The sequence below is a fragment of the Eptesicus fuscus genome, chromosome 5, assembly GCF_027574615.1.
Source record: "Eptesicus fuscus isolate TK198812 chromosome 5, DD_ASM_mEF_20220401, whole genome shotgun sequence".
Taxonomy (NCBI): domain Eukaryota; kingdom Metazoa; phylum Chordata; class Mammalia; order Chiroptera; family Vespertilionidae; genus Eptesicus; species Eptesicus fuscus.
The window spans coordinates 97438173-97453354 of NC_072477.1; the positions used below are offsets into that span (position 1 = coordinate 97438173).

General features: G+C 39.8%; 1 protein-coding gene and 1 pseudogene across 3 annotated transcripts in view; one reads left to right on the forward strand and one right to left on the reverse strand.

Annotated features, from left to right (window-relative positions):
• Positions 1–9536, forward strand: part of JCAD (junctional cadherin 5 associated) — a 53272-nt gene extending 43736 nt beyond the window's left edge. For all 3 annotated transcript variants that reach the window (XM_028158856.2, XM_008150403.3, XM_054716599.1), the window contains one exon: positions 5144–9536. In XM_028158856.2, the coding sequence (XP_028014657.2) occupies positions 5144–5178 (35 nt within the window). In that variant the 3' untranslated portion in view covers positions 5179–9536. The remainder of the gene's footprint in view (positions 1–5143) is intronic.
• A 2157-nt stretch (positions 9537–11693) lies between these two features.
• Positions 11694–14045, reverse strand: LOC103294048 (60S ribosome subunit biogenesis protein NIP7 homolog; annotated as a pseudogene).
• Between the last annotated feature and the right edge of the window lie 1137 nt (positions 14046–15182).

The following is a 15182-nucleotide window of genomic DNA, read 5'->3' on the forward strand; positions in this document are numbered from 1 at the left end:
TTATTTATTTATTTTACCCATTTTCCCAACCTCCCATCCCCTTTGTCAACCATCAGCTTGTTCCCTATATCTGTAGGACTGTTTCTGTTTTGTTTTCAGTATTCATTTGTTTTTTTCTGTTGTTGTTTTTAGATTCCACATGTAAATGAAATTATATGGTATTTGTCTTTCTCTTTCTGACTTATTTCACTTAGCATAATACCATCTAGGTCCATCCATACTGTCACAGTGGCAATATTTCATTCTTTTTTATTGTTGAGTAATATTCCATTGTATATATGTACCTCAACTTTTTTATCCATTTATCTATCATTGGTTGCTTCTATATCTTAGCTACTATAAATAATACTGCAGTAAACATAGGGTTGCACTTATCTTTTTTAATTAGTGTTTTTGTTTTCTTTGGATAAATACTCAGAAGTGGAATTGTTGGGTCATTTGGCAGCTCTAATTTTAACTTTTTTAAGAATCTCCATACTGTTTTCCACAGTGGCTACACCAATTTACAATTCCACCAACAGTGCACAAGCATTCCCTTTTCTCCACATCCTTGCCAACACTTGTTGCTTGTTGATTTTTTTTTAAGGACAACCATTCTAACAGGTGTGAAATGATATCTTGTTGTGGTTTTAATTTGCATTTCCTTAATGATTAGTGATGTTGAGCATCTTTTCATATGTCTGTTGGCTATCTATATGATCTCATTGGAAAAGTGTCTATTTAGATCCTCTGCACATTATTTAATTAGATTTTTAATTTTTTTGGAGTTCAGTAGTCTGAGTTCCTTATATATTTTGGATACTATCCCCCTGTCAAATGTATCATTTGTGAATATGTTCTCCCATTCAGTAGGTTGCCTTTTCCTCTTGGTGATGGTTTCCTTTGCTGTGCAAAAGCTTTTTAGTTTAATGTAGTTTAATGTGTTTACTCTTTCTTTTGTTACCCTTGCCCAAGGAGATATGTCAGGAAGAAAATATTACTAAGAGAAATGTCACAGAGTTTACTGCCTGTTTTCTTATAAGAGTTTTATGATTTCAAATCTTATATTTAAGTATTTAAATCATTTTTACTTTTTGTATACAATGTAAGAAAGTGATCCAGCTTTATTTTTGCATGTCTCTGTCCAGTTTTCTCAACATAACTTATTGAAAAGACTGTCCTTACCCCCTGTGTATCCTTGCCTTCTTTGTCATAGATTAATTAACCATATAAGCAAGGATGAAATCCAAGAATTTAAAAGTAGATGGAAAAGATCCATTTAAAAGTAGATGGAAAAGATTACCTCTCTGTAATCAAGCTTCCCTGAGTTGACAGCAACGCTTCACCTCTGCTGTCCTCCAGTTAGAAGAATCCAAATATTTTTGTCAAACAAAAAATCTACTTGGCACTTTTAAAATTTTTCCAGAAATGCAGTATGATTCTTAGGAGTGTTAGCCAATGTTGCTCTGTGCCTTATGCAAAATACTACATTTTTGAAATAACTGATTTGTCATGGCCTTCTTTAACCATCTCATTTGACAAATTTGGTCTTTGCTGAGGACAAGAACCTTTGCCACTATGGTGGAAAATTGTTACATGACCCATTTTTTGAGCTGTGGGGATTTATTAGGCTTCAGCATAATTCCTCCTCTTCTGTTCCCCCCAAAATATGCCCACTCATGTTTAAGTGCTAGTTAAAAATACATTGTAGCCTTTTAAGATGAGTTTCTTTATCTATAAAGTTAGGATGATTTTGTCAGTCCTACCTCATCCTGAGAATTATAAGGACTTTAAAATAAGACAAATCCTATTAAAATAAAACACCAGTTTGTAAAGATTTCTATGTCCCAGTCCATGACCACATATTACAGGTAGTATTTTATAACATAAAATTTCTAGTTTCAATAAAGCACTCCCTCAATTTTAGTTTACCATTTGACATGTGAATGGGATGGGATAGGTATCTGAAAACACTTAGATAATGCCAATTTTAATTTTATTCAGCCATTAAAAACACCTCCCCTGTGGCCTTACTTTTTTTTTAACTATAGTTACTAATAAGTAGAAGTATTTTTTTCTTCTCTTCTGATGCATTTGTTAATGTATAATAAAATGACCAAAAATCTGAAGGCAGAGAGCTACTTATGATGACAGACAGCTACCCCAGGCATTCTTAAGTAATTGCACATCGAACACTACTAGGGAAGATTTCTTACATGTGCAGTGGCCCAGGTGAAACTCCATCGGCCTTTCATGTGATGGCCATCAGGCCTCAGTATTCAAATTAGTTCTTTGGAGAGATCATATGACTGAGTTAATAACATTTTTCACAAATGTTAAATTTTCAGTGTTGCTTTACAAATTAGAATAAAGCTTTGTTGCTGGTAAACTTGGACTTTGTTTTACTTTTGCTAAATTTTATTTTATTATTCATTTATTTTAATCTTCAGTGGAGACATGCTCATTAATTGATTCTAGAGAAAGGGAAAGGGAGAGAGAGACCAAGAGAGAAACATCACTGTGAAAGAGAAACATCAATTGGCTGCATCTGGTATACACCCTGACTGGGACTGAACCTAAAACCGAGGTATGTGCCCTGACTGGGAATTGAACCTAAAACTTTTCAGTGCATGGGTTGACGCTCCAACCAACTGAACCACATTGGCCAGGGCTTGCTAAGTTTTATTTTGAATACAAGACTCCTCATCTCTATCCCCACCCCACCCCTGCCTCCATCACCCCAATGTATCAGAACCACTTCACTGTTCCTGAATGCACAGCCCACTCAAATTTAGATTTTGTTATGGAATTTCAAAATAAGAATATATCATGTTTATCTATAAGTGCTCCCCGCACACACACCACCTTTCAGAATTTTATTATCTATGTGGTATTGTAGTACCTATCATCATAAAGTGTCTTTATCTCAGTTTAAAGATGGGCATTTCAGCCAACATCTTTTCAGTGGGCTTTTCGGGCTCTGGTTAAGAAATCAGCAGCTCAAAACTAAATCAGGGAACAGAATGCTATCTCCACTGGATGGATTATGTTCCAATTCAGAATGTAATCCCAGGCACTGATAGTGTTCCATTAACTTCCATATATTCTCTTAATGTGCTTGTGGAGGAGAGACTGCCTCAGGGCTGCAGTGAGGAAAATTTGGGAAGGTTTCGTGATGCCACATAATGATATTAGAAGGCTAGACTGTAGCACATCTTTAAGGGGGTGGTCATATGTGAAATATCCATTGGGGCAGGCTTAGTGACTTCTCTTCATCTAAATATTACCCACAAGAGCCAGGATTCCAGCTCCTCAGAGAACTTCTCTGTTCTCTAGGCCTGGCTGGCAGTGTGGTAGCTCTGTCACATGTGGTTCTGAGCACTTGAATGTGGCTCATCCCAACTGACATGGGCCATACGTGCAAAATACACGCCAGAGCTCAAAGCTTAGTACAAAAACAATCTAAAATTTCTCAGTTTTTATATCAATTAACTGTTTAAATGGTATCTTGGGTCTATTTGGTGAAATAAAATATAGCATTAAAATTAATTTCCCCTGTTTCTTTTTATTTGGTTTAACGTGGCTACTAGAAAATGTAAAATAATATATGTGGCTCATTTTTAATGGACCCAGATGCTCCATGACCTGAGGAAGGAGCCCATGTTCTTCAGAATTCTCTTCCCACTCTTTCTTTTGGCCCCTAACTTCTACAGTGGGGCCCTGGAGGGCAGGCACGTTCGGTGGAGGTGTCCCCAAGTACCTGGCCCTGAGACCATCAGTGCCCATGCCTATGTGAGGTGAGGCCTCACAGATGCTCAGCCTCGTCCCCACCTCTCCCCAGCTGCAGTGCACCCTTTCCAGAGTCACCATACGAGACAGCCCACCTCATTCTCAGTGGAGAAGAAGACCTCTTTGCTCACAGGCGGTCCCTGTCAGAGTCAGTTCACGGGGAGGCTGGTGCAGCGCAAAAGTGGTGCTCAGCTGTTACCATCCCTTCATCCCACTGGGTGGTGTTCTGGGTAAGAAATCAGAAGGCACTGGCTCTTGGGACTCTGCTGGCTTTAGTCTGATGGGCACTTAGCACAGTGAATCACCCACTGAGGAACAGCGAACTCCTCTTCCCAAATGCAAAGACTGCCCTGTTGGTTTATAGAGTCAGAGTCAGAGTGCTCTAGATGCTGTCTCAGTTGTCACCGTTGTAGCTTCATGCAGTCAATATATTGTAGTTAAGTTAGCAGGTGCGAGGAGGGTGTGCTGCTGGAGACACTGGAATCTGTGTAGGCTCATAATACAGTTCTCCAGATGACTTGAGAAGCGATTGTTTGTAATACTTTTTATAACTATCAAATTGTGCCATCCTTCCAGAGTTCTCATGTATTCTCTCCTAAAAAGTTAGAAAACCTTTGAGCTGCTGTGGCAGGAATTTCTGACCATAGGAGGCAGATGTGTGAGCTTCAGGTTTGCCTGGACCCAGAGATCTGTGACTCCCAAGTGGCCACAGTCAGCAGCACCGGCTGCAGCACTGAGGGCAGGTTAGGGCTGCTGTTTGCTGTTTGTTTTGTGGGGTGTCCCGTCTGGGAAATCTAGGACATCTGACCCCGTTTGGGGTTTTCCAGTGTGGGCTACAGAATGGATCCGTGGGCGGCCCAGACTCATACCTATGTGTGGAAGGGCCCAGAAGATTTGTGCTAACAGGCCTATGTCCAGCCCTGGGCTGGCTGGTGGCAGTCAGAGGCAGGAGGCCAAACAGTCAGGATTTCAGAGTCCTCGAGCTTTCCGGTGACAGCATTCAGTTATGGAGATGCACACAGCAAAGCAAACTTCCATTAGAATTGTAATTTACCAAAACATTTAAACAATCCTTGGTATCAGCCAAACACACTGCTGCTGGTTAACAGGCATCACATTTAAGGTTAATTATATTTCATTATGAACATCAGGAAGAGACCATCAAAATATTAAGCAACTCACATTTTTCCATCGGTGATCATACATGTCCCTTTAAAACAGCTTTTTGATGACAGTTTTTCACTCAGTGAAAACAAGATTGTTGAAATGGATTTTGCTCCCTAAACATATTTATCTATGGTCTGAGGATTAAACAGGAAACAAACTAGTTGAATATTACACTAATTTTTTTCCTATTTTTTTTATTTTTTCACAGATTCGTATGACCCTAGCAGAGTGGAGCGGGTGTGATGAGATGCCAGTGAAGTGCACCCACCATAGTTGCAAATTGAGTGTTCTGTGATTTTGTCTATCAGCCAGCTTGCCCTGGAAACTGCTGGCTGTTAGTGCTCTGTGGTGTCACTCCCACTGCCACCAGGAGACTCGTCATGCCTTCAGAATCGCTTTGTGGAAGTAATGAAGTAGTCCATTGAAACTATCTGTTTTTATAAATGAAGAGTTAATACCTGTATTTAGAAGAGTCACATGGACTCTCCTGCATGATGGATTTAGCCAAACTGGTAAAATGTTTGGTGTTAATCTGCTTCTGTGACAATTTGAACATGGAGAATGGAGTGAATGATTTTCGAAATGACTGTGAATGCCATAAATTCCCTTTCACATCTCCAGGGCCTGTGGTCCATGCTCATGTAAAGGAATTTGGGACAGCGTTTCTGCACTTTGAGTTTAGGGGAAATGTGAATGACTATATCTGATCCATTTTTAATCAATTTGGCCTTCTGCTGCTGGAAGTAACTTCACTTTTAAGTAACTTGCCATCAGAGACTAAAAGCAATATCTTTTTAAGTTCCTAAAAGATTAAAACTTACTATAACGTACTAAGAATATTATTTATCTAGTAATGAAGTGCTTTACTCGTTTGCAAACATGCCATGTCTGCTTTGCACTCGGTATTATCTATTTTTATTTTCTGTATGGACGTTTAGAAATTCTTTATATGAAAAATGATTGCTGGTTTAAAATAGACCATTTTAACAAAGTAACTATATTTCTTTTTACAAAAATGCTATTTTTCTATGATGTAAACAGTTGTTAGGTGGCAGATTTTTAAGGAAGTTTTATTTTATTTAAGAATCTGTATCCCTTTGTGTGAGAGGGCCCACAGAGGGCTCACATCTGCGCTAAAGCACATATCCCTCACCCACTCACAACTCGGCTATTTTTATTTTATCTTACAAAGAGATCTCAATATAGACGTTTTACAGGATTAACTAAACTTTTCACAAAAGTTTTTTTTACAAATATAACTAAAAGGTTATATGTGAAAAATAATCCTCTCAAAACCAGCCAACGTCCACAGTTTTTGCTGCCATATCCACTAGAATTACCAAAAAGTGTAGTTTCATTTATGTATATCTATGGGGGTCTGCCCTGAGACCATGCTTTCCTCCCCCCACCCTTTAAAAATATGTATTTTTATCTAGAATGATCCTTACTTAATCTCTGCATATTTTAAAAATGTGCTAGAGACATATATATGCCATTACAAAAGTATTATGAGGCCTATGTATTCTACTGTGTTTACTATTGCATTATCCTGCACAAAGTGAATGCATTTTTTATGCATTTGTCCCTTCTAAGTAAGGTATTCTTGTTAGCTAACATTTTCTCCCTTTTCTTCCCTTTTCTCTAATATAATATATTAGAGAGAGAGAGAGAGATAGAGAGAAACATCGATGAGAGAGAAACATCATCAATTAGCTGCCTCCTGCACACCCCCTACTGGGGATCAAGGCCACAACCCCGGGCATGTGCCCTGACCAGAATGGAACTGGTGACCCAGCGATCTCTTGGTTCCTGGGTTGATGCTCAACTGTTAAGCCACACCAGACAGGGGCATGGGGCTTTTCTTCCTTCTTTCCTTCTTTCTCTCTCCTTTTTTTTTTTTTTCTTGAGAAACCACCTGATCTATTTTTAGACATTTCAGATTCCTAAAATGTGAATTGTTGGGTGGTCTGCAATTTGGCCCTAAAACAATTCTGACTGGGCTTTCCTGGCCTGTTTTTATCTGTAACATATGATTTTATTTCATAAGAACTTCATGTATTTGGACTGTAATAAACAATACAGGATCTAAATAATTCTGAAAAATCGTTTTGAATACACTTATCTGTAGTCTTGGTTCCTACCTATTACTCATAGCCACTTCTTTCCTGATTTTTGGCTCTTGTGAAAAGTTGTAGTAGGCTCTTGTTTTCACAACACAAAGAGAAGGGCCAAGTGTCTGCTAGGCATAGCTTGGATTGTTTTTCCCAGGAAAAATTTAGTGAATAAGAGGCTTATTACTCTGTCATGGTCACTGAATCACTTAAGTAATCTGGTAGAACTAAATGAGGGTGGTCACATGTTTCCCTCTTTAAATGCAAGTGAAATGCATATATATGCATATGTTTACATATACATATAAACATATGCAGATATATATGTACATATACATATAGCCACATACATATATACATATATTTGAACTGTGTTCTGACTTCCTTCTAAATTTTGTTGATCCCATATAAAGACTTCTTTTAATGAAAATAATTAAATTTTAGTTTATTCCTCACGGGAAAGAGAAGAATCCTAAAGAGAAAAAAATTAATGTACCTTATGTGTGATACTTTTACTTTGTTTTATTCTAAATTATTATAGTTTTCTGAAACCACTCTGAATTTAGTTGAAATTATCAATATTTATACTTCTAACTTTCATTTCTGGATTCCAGCTTGAATATAGTAACTTTGAAAATTTGACTTTTAAACTTGCTTATTCTAAGGTAAATAATACAGTCTAATCAGAAATAGCTTTCCCAGAGGTTTTGAATTTAATGATAGTTATTCTTTTATTACTTCTATTGTTCATACATACATACCTCTTTGTTATTAGTTGTGGCTGAATTTTTATTTTTTTTTATTTTGTGTTTGTCATTGTTTTTCTCAATGTTTGACTAACTTTTGGTGTTTAATAATTTGGGGCTTATAAAATTAAGTTAAAAGTTTTAACTCTGACTATTTGAACTAAAAATTATATGAGGAATTATGTATGAAATGTATTTGTATTTCTTAATTGTAAAAGTAAGGGAAAATATTGGTAAGCTCTAATTACCTCTTTGAAGGAAATTTCTGAATGATTGAAAACCAAATATCTTTATTATCATTTTCAATCTTTCTTTTCTGCAAACCACAGAAAACTTCTTAGAAGTATAGCCCCTGACTGCAGCTTCAGAATCCTTTTCCATGTTGTTTCTAACTATTTGGGTTTCTTTTTTTAAAGTCACTTAAAAATGTGTCTACTCTGAGATTCTGGTGTCCATACTAGAAGTGTAGGTTGAGGTTTTGATTCATGTGGAAAATCTAATTAGAACTTTTGCTACTCATCTGACTGTTGGTGAAGGGTTGGTGTTAATGCAAGTTCAAGAGCATAAACTCCAATGATTCTAAAACTAGATCCTGACCATTTTTTGTGACAATAAAAGGACTTACTTTGATACAAGTTTGGTTTAAGGGCTTCTGAGGGGAAATGATGAGCCCCATCCACCATTGACACAACTACTTCCCAGCTCTGAGCAGAAGAGACCGATGGGAGATAAGATTAACTCACATTTTATCTGGTCCCCAAGGATTATGTTATGTGTTTTGGCTATTTTGTTGTTTTGTTTTGTTTAAAATGGTTAAATAATACACAGTTAAGTATCAGGTTAGCATCTCTTGGAAAGTGGCCAGTGAAGCAGAATTCTCTCTAAATATCTGAGCTTAGAGAAACGCTTCCAGTTTTCCAAGTTCTTGTAGGCAGTTACTTTCGTGTTTGGGCCATTGTTCTGCTAGATCATCTGCAGGGGGCAGGAAGTGTAAGGGATGGAGTGAGGGCTGGGAGTGTCTTTCTTGAACTGAAGCTGTTAGAGTAGGCTTATGGGGGAGATGCATTTTCTGGTATGCTTTTCACTGCAGATTCTGTACATCTGTTTGTGGGAGGAGAGCTGCTACTCAGGACAGGATTTAAGAGACACATTCCAAGTGACCTTTAAGAATCTGCATGGTGGGAGGTCCTTTTCCTGAACTCTGGGTTGGTCCACTGTGGACTCAACCAAGGAAGATGATAAAATAACATTAAAGAAAGAATGGTCCCCAGCCTGCATGTTAAGGAGTGGTTAAGACTGCAACTCAGATTAAAGTCCTTTGGAAAGATCTCTATGGTCTAGCAAACTGCCCGTGGAAACAATCCTTAAGTTCATCAGCAGTGCCGCGAGATGGGCAGTGCAGTGAGGTGGGCAGAGTGCTTGCGTGCGCGCATTGCTGGCGTTGACTTTTGAGAGCCCCTGTCACAGTTGTGTTTAGTACAGGGGACAAGAAGGGCCTTGTGCTTGGCCTCTGACTGAAACTTGAACCCAAAGGCAAGTCTGGCTATTTGTCCCAATGCCTTCATTTGGGGTGAGGAGGAGCGCTTCCCCCACTAGTAGTCCCTTTCCCCTGTGGAAGCCAGAGGGGCAGCTGAATGTCTTCAAGGAGCTCTTGTATTTCTCTGCATAATGTAAAGACGTGCTATTCCAGGATGACTGACCTGCTCAATGACACACATGTTTCAAATAAAGATTTTGCATGAAAGTACCTATGTTCATTGTCTTTGGCTGTGGGTGCCAGAGCTGCTCTGTAAGCCTTAAAGGCTGGTCCCCAGAGGGCAGCAGGCTGTACCGAACACAGCTCAGATGGTGTAAGTAACAGAGGGGTGTTGAAGCTCCTCTTCACGATTTTCACAAAGGCTTGCTGACGTGGGGGCTTGGTTTGCATTTCGAGTCCATCACTAACCATGTGGCCTTGCACCCTTCTCTACCCCAAATTCTGTTTTCCCATCTAACCTCTCTTACTCTTTGACTATAAGAATCAAATACCTAGAAAAGCCCCTGGCACACTGGCATTCCATGCATGGAAAGTGCGTGTAGACCTGTACTTTATGGGGAACAGAGTAAATAAATGTGTGTCTGGCAGCTTGTAAGTTTTAAGTCCAGGCCGGCCTTGCTCTTCATTCAAAGATCCATCTCATTTCTAGTGCTGGGGTTCTAGAAGCAGAAGCACATGTTTTAAATTGGTTCCTAGCAGCTCAATAAACATAGAAGCTGTTGTTTCTGAGTTTGGTCCTTCTTTCCAACTTAAGCTCCTTGTCTTTCCCATTAGCTTTTGTAGATGGTTGTCCTTGTCCCTTCCTTGGCTCTGTGTGTGTGGGTCTCAAAACTTGAGTGTACCAGGGCCCTTGCAGTAGTCTGAAATTTCAGATCATGTTGAGATGTGGGTTTTAAAATAAGACCTATTCCCAGTTGGTTGATAATTGAATCCATATATTAAAATTTAACTGAAAAAGACCTTGACCAAACCTAGGAATCAGAGAACCCAATCCTGGGCCTGGCTCTGTGTTAACTAGCTGTGACCCACCACCTCTCCTACTCTCTGGAAGTGGAGAAGAGAGATTGAACTAACTGTTTTTTTCCAACTTTGAGATTATATAACTGCCCTGGCTGACATGGCTCAGTGGTTGAGTGTCAACCTATGAACTAGGAGGTCACAGTTTGATTCCTGGTCAGGGCACATGCCTGGGTTGCTGGCTTGATCCCCAGTCGTGGGGTATGCAGAGGCAGCTAATCAATTATTCTCTCATCATTGATGTTTCTATCTTTCCTCTCCCTTCCTCTCTGAAATCAATAAATATTATTTTAAAAGATTATATAAATATTTCTTAGAAAAATTGCAAGTCCCATAGGGTCTTTGGCCCTGCCTGAAAAGTCCAGAAGTAAAATGATTTCAAAACTATGGCTGCACATGACTGCAGACTGGGTCATGGCCAGGGAAGGAAGCCCTGCCATTGCTTTTTTTTACCAGGGTGGTCCACTTCCCCATCCCACTAATTTGTCATGCTCTCTCCTCCACGCCATAGCTATGGAGCAGCCAAGAGGCTGGCAATCTTGAATTCTCCCAATATATTATTCTTAGGTGAGAGCAGGGCACTGAGGTGTTTATGAGCCTGGACATCAGCCCAAGGCTCACAATTTGGCTGCTTGGGGTTCTTTTTTTAAAATTCTTACCATTTATTCAACACCTGTCATTTGCCAGGTACTGTTAGATACTTTACAATCATGATTTCTAATTCTAAAATCTGTTCTTAAATAGATGGTTAAAGCTGTTTTTTTAAACAGAAGAAAATGCAGCTCATTAAAGTTTAATGACTCATCTAAAGCATCACAGAAGCTGGTAGGTATTAGAACTAGATTTAGAATCCACGTTTTCTTCCACACCACACAACACCTACTACAAGGAAAAATAGCAGAATAAATTGCACTTAGTATTTTATCCAACTTGCATTTCATGGCCTAGTATTCTCATATAGCAATATCTATCTTTCATAGTATTAATAAATAAGAAAAATGGTTGTGTTCTTACCATGAGTTTTGAAAACAGTGTTATCACAGATAACAATAATAAGCTATTCTCGTCCTCAATAATAGGACAATTTTCTTTTACTGAAAATAAGAAGCCCTCTGATTGAAATATAAAACACAATATTCTATTTAGTAACAAACACCTAAAACACCATTTTTGACCCATTTCTGAGTCCAGCCTGCATTTGTCCATAATAGAGAGAATATTAAACTAACAAGTCCCTGGAGAGATCACAGTGTTGACAAAATTCAACATGATGGTGGAGTCTTCACAGACACAGGAAACAAAGCTTGGCCCTTCCACACAGCCATAAGTCCATGGGATGATTACATTTTAAGTTAATGTTTCTTCAAGTCACACATATTCCCCAATGTCTGCTTGATGAAATACCACAATCGCCATGGGGTCTACTTTCCTGTAGTCTTGTGTAGACTTTGCTGCCACCCCAAAATCCAAAGGGAGGTCTGCAATGGAGTACACCACCGCTCCCCATACTGAGAAGTATTTTCAGTGATTCGACCCAGATTCGCATACAGGAAGGACTGCTCTGCTCCAGCTTTATCCACACTTTGTACTTGCCATAGGGTGTGAGGTAATCCAGAGCTGTGATGTGCAATTGGAATTTGTGAGTCTTTCCCAAGCAGGTCCCCAGCAACATCAGCTTGTCACCAGAGATGTTGGCAGCCAACTTCAGGATCTTTTCACTCACACACACAGTACACCCCGTAGGAGTGCAGCCTGAAACAGTAGGTGCCATCGGGCCTATTGTCCAGCAGCTGAAGATTCTCCCTGATGTATTTTGCTATCTTCTCAAACATGACACGGGCCCCATTTTCCCACTTTTGGAACACCGGATCCTGCTTAGGATCCTTTTAAATGCACTTAGTTTCAGAGATGTTTGAGTCTCATCGGGTAAGCTTCTACCCCACACATAAATCTTCCTCCAGGTTGTCAACTTGTATTTATTTCACAGGCTGGAAATGCTGTCGGCCACTCCATTGCTTAGAATTTTAGGGACAACAGCTCCATGGAAAACTAAGTGCCAGCCCTTTCAGTCCCAACTGGCCACTGGTGTGGATTCAGCTGGAGAACCCAGTTCTTCTCTGAGCTATGGGAGGTTTGTACCTGATCACAGAGGCTCCATTTACTGTTTCTTCTCCTGGTTGCCTTTCTCTCTTCTGTGCTTCCTGCTGCATTAACTGGATGTTTTTACCTTCCTCAACCACACTGCTGTATTTCCAAGATTATGATAGCAGGGTCAGCTTGTGGAGAAATAAACCCAAATGTGCATTTATCTAGAGTTTCTTTGGGGTATTTAAAACCAGTTATCAACATAGGGAAGAGGGGAAGACAAGGACACTAATATTGTTGGGTCCCTCCTATGTACCCAGTATGTTATACGCATTTTATTTAATAAACATCATTTGACAAAAAGACAATGGGTACAGAGAAGAATAATTCTTTACAGAGGCAACAAGCAGCAAAACAGGGATTCAAACCTATTTCAATGCCCCAAAGTCCATGCTATTTATCTTAGCTTACTGTACCCCAGGAGAATGAGAGAATGATCCTCCAGTAAGTCAGGAAAGTCAAAGGTAACAGCTTATAATATTAAATGAATTTGTTAAGATTGGGTTCAGCTGTTTATGTCAGAAAATTGGAAACAATCATGACTTAAACATGATGAAAGCTATTTCCCTCACACTTCAAAGGAATCCAGAGGCAGGCAGTCCAATATATTAGTGCCATGACAATTGTATCTTTCTGTTCCAGCATTCTCACATAGTGCCTTCCATCCTCAAGGTAACCTCATGGTCCAAGATAGCTTCTAGAGTGCCAACCATCTTAGATACTTCCCAGGTAGCAGAAAGGAGGAACAATTCTTCTTAGCTTTCTTTAAAGAGACTTCCAGGACTATTCTATACTTTTCTGCTTATATTCCATTTGCTGGAACTTGACTGGTCAAACTAGCTGCAAGGGAGTCTGGTAAATGTAGTCTTTTAAAGTGGGCACCATTGTGGGTCTGAATAAAAATCAAAATTCTATGACTAATAAAGAGAGATGATGATAGTTATTGACTGGCAACCAGCAGTCAATGCCATACTTAAACTATGTCAGGGCATTAGCTTCAGGGGGGATGGATGCTCACCAACCAGCAATGCCTCCTATGTCTCTGTGGAAGGCGTTGTGATGAGAGCCTTGCAGGTAGCAATGAAGATTTTGTCTCACCAAAGATTAAGGATGTTGTCCCATATGGGGAGTTTTTAATAGTGCCTCCTTTCCCAAGAGGGAGCAACCGCGAGGCCAAAAGGGCCAGCTATGAAGAGCCACCTTAGCAGACCAATCTTAGAGTCTATCAATCGCAAACCCTTGTTTTCCTGGGTGAATCACCTTAAGCAGAAGAAAATGATTTTACCACATTGGTGCCCATGGTAAACAAAAAAGTGTGAGGTGAGTGGCAAACAGAAGTTTAGATGCCAAGTTTCTGGTTTCTGGCTTCTGGGAACAACAGACTTTGTTCACCCCTATCTGCTCTCCTATGGACACTCATTCCACCTTCTTCCAAGGCAGAGATGTGGATTCTGGGCTGTTTACATCAAGGGTCCCAATAATCTTCAGGAGAAGATCTCAGGGTGATAGGGCCAGCGACCGCGGAAATGGAGGGAGCAGCACAAGTACCTGCATCCTCACTGGAAAGGTTGTGCCACTCCCTTCCTGCCTGAGATTAGACCCTTTCCACCTTGGCCACCCTGCATTTTACCACAAGGGAACCAGAACTAACTCTGAGCAGTTCAGATAGCAGGTATTACCACTGAATAGTCTGCTTTTCTAATTATTTTCTTTCATGTCAGTTGCAGTGGAAGAGTTCTGAACTTTCTTTCCTGGTTTGTTGAGATTTTTATTTGTAGAGTTATTTTTGTTGAAGAAAATACAACCCAGAAACACTTTTTTAATTTTTTGTCAGACTTTGTGACTAAAGTAAAAAATGAAACAGAAACCACAAGAAAACATTTAAAGATGTCAGGTGGGGAAACATTGCCACGGATGGCATGTTCATGCACCATAAATTAGCATGGCATAAAATACTATGCCCCCTGGTGGATCTCTCTCTGAGAGGGAGCAAAAGAATTCACTTCTGACGGGGTGAGTGTGCTAAGCTAAGTTGGAGGGGAAGCCGGGAAAGTGGGGAAAGACAACTACTAAATTTCAACAAACCTTGAAGACATGTCATTATTTGTTTCATCATTAAAAAGGAAGAAAATGCTATTAAATTATTTCTTGCCTTGGATTTAAGTGTATCCCAATTTCAGAGATGTTAAGATGTGAAAAAGAGAAGTGCCTGTACAGCTGGTGAAGTACAGTAACTAACATTCATTACTCACTCTCTGGGGTTCCACAGACACACCTCTCCCCTGGGGGCACACCTCTCCCCTGGGGGCGCTGCTCAGCTGGTTCTGCAATGACCTGTGATCCAGGAGTTCCTGACCATCTGCACAGGCAGCAGAGACTTTTGGGCTGTGGCTTTGAAACTTGGGTGTGTATTCCAATGCCTGGAACTTGTTAAAAGAGAAAAGGAGGCTGATTTAGTATGTCTGGCAAGGGAACTAAAACACTTATTTTTTAACTAGGACATCACATGATTTCAATGCACTCAGTCCCATAGACACTTAGGGAAATTCTCTGGAGTCTTCAGAAGTGTTTCAATAGACCAGAAACCAGAGCTTCTCTCAGTCCTTCCTGGCTCAGAGTGCCCCTGCATGCTCATGCCTCTCACTGGCTGGCCTTAGCCTTCTCTTCTTTTGACAACACCCATTCACCCTT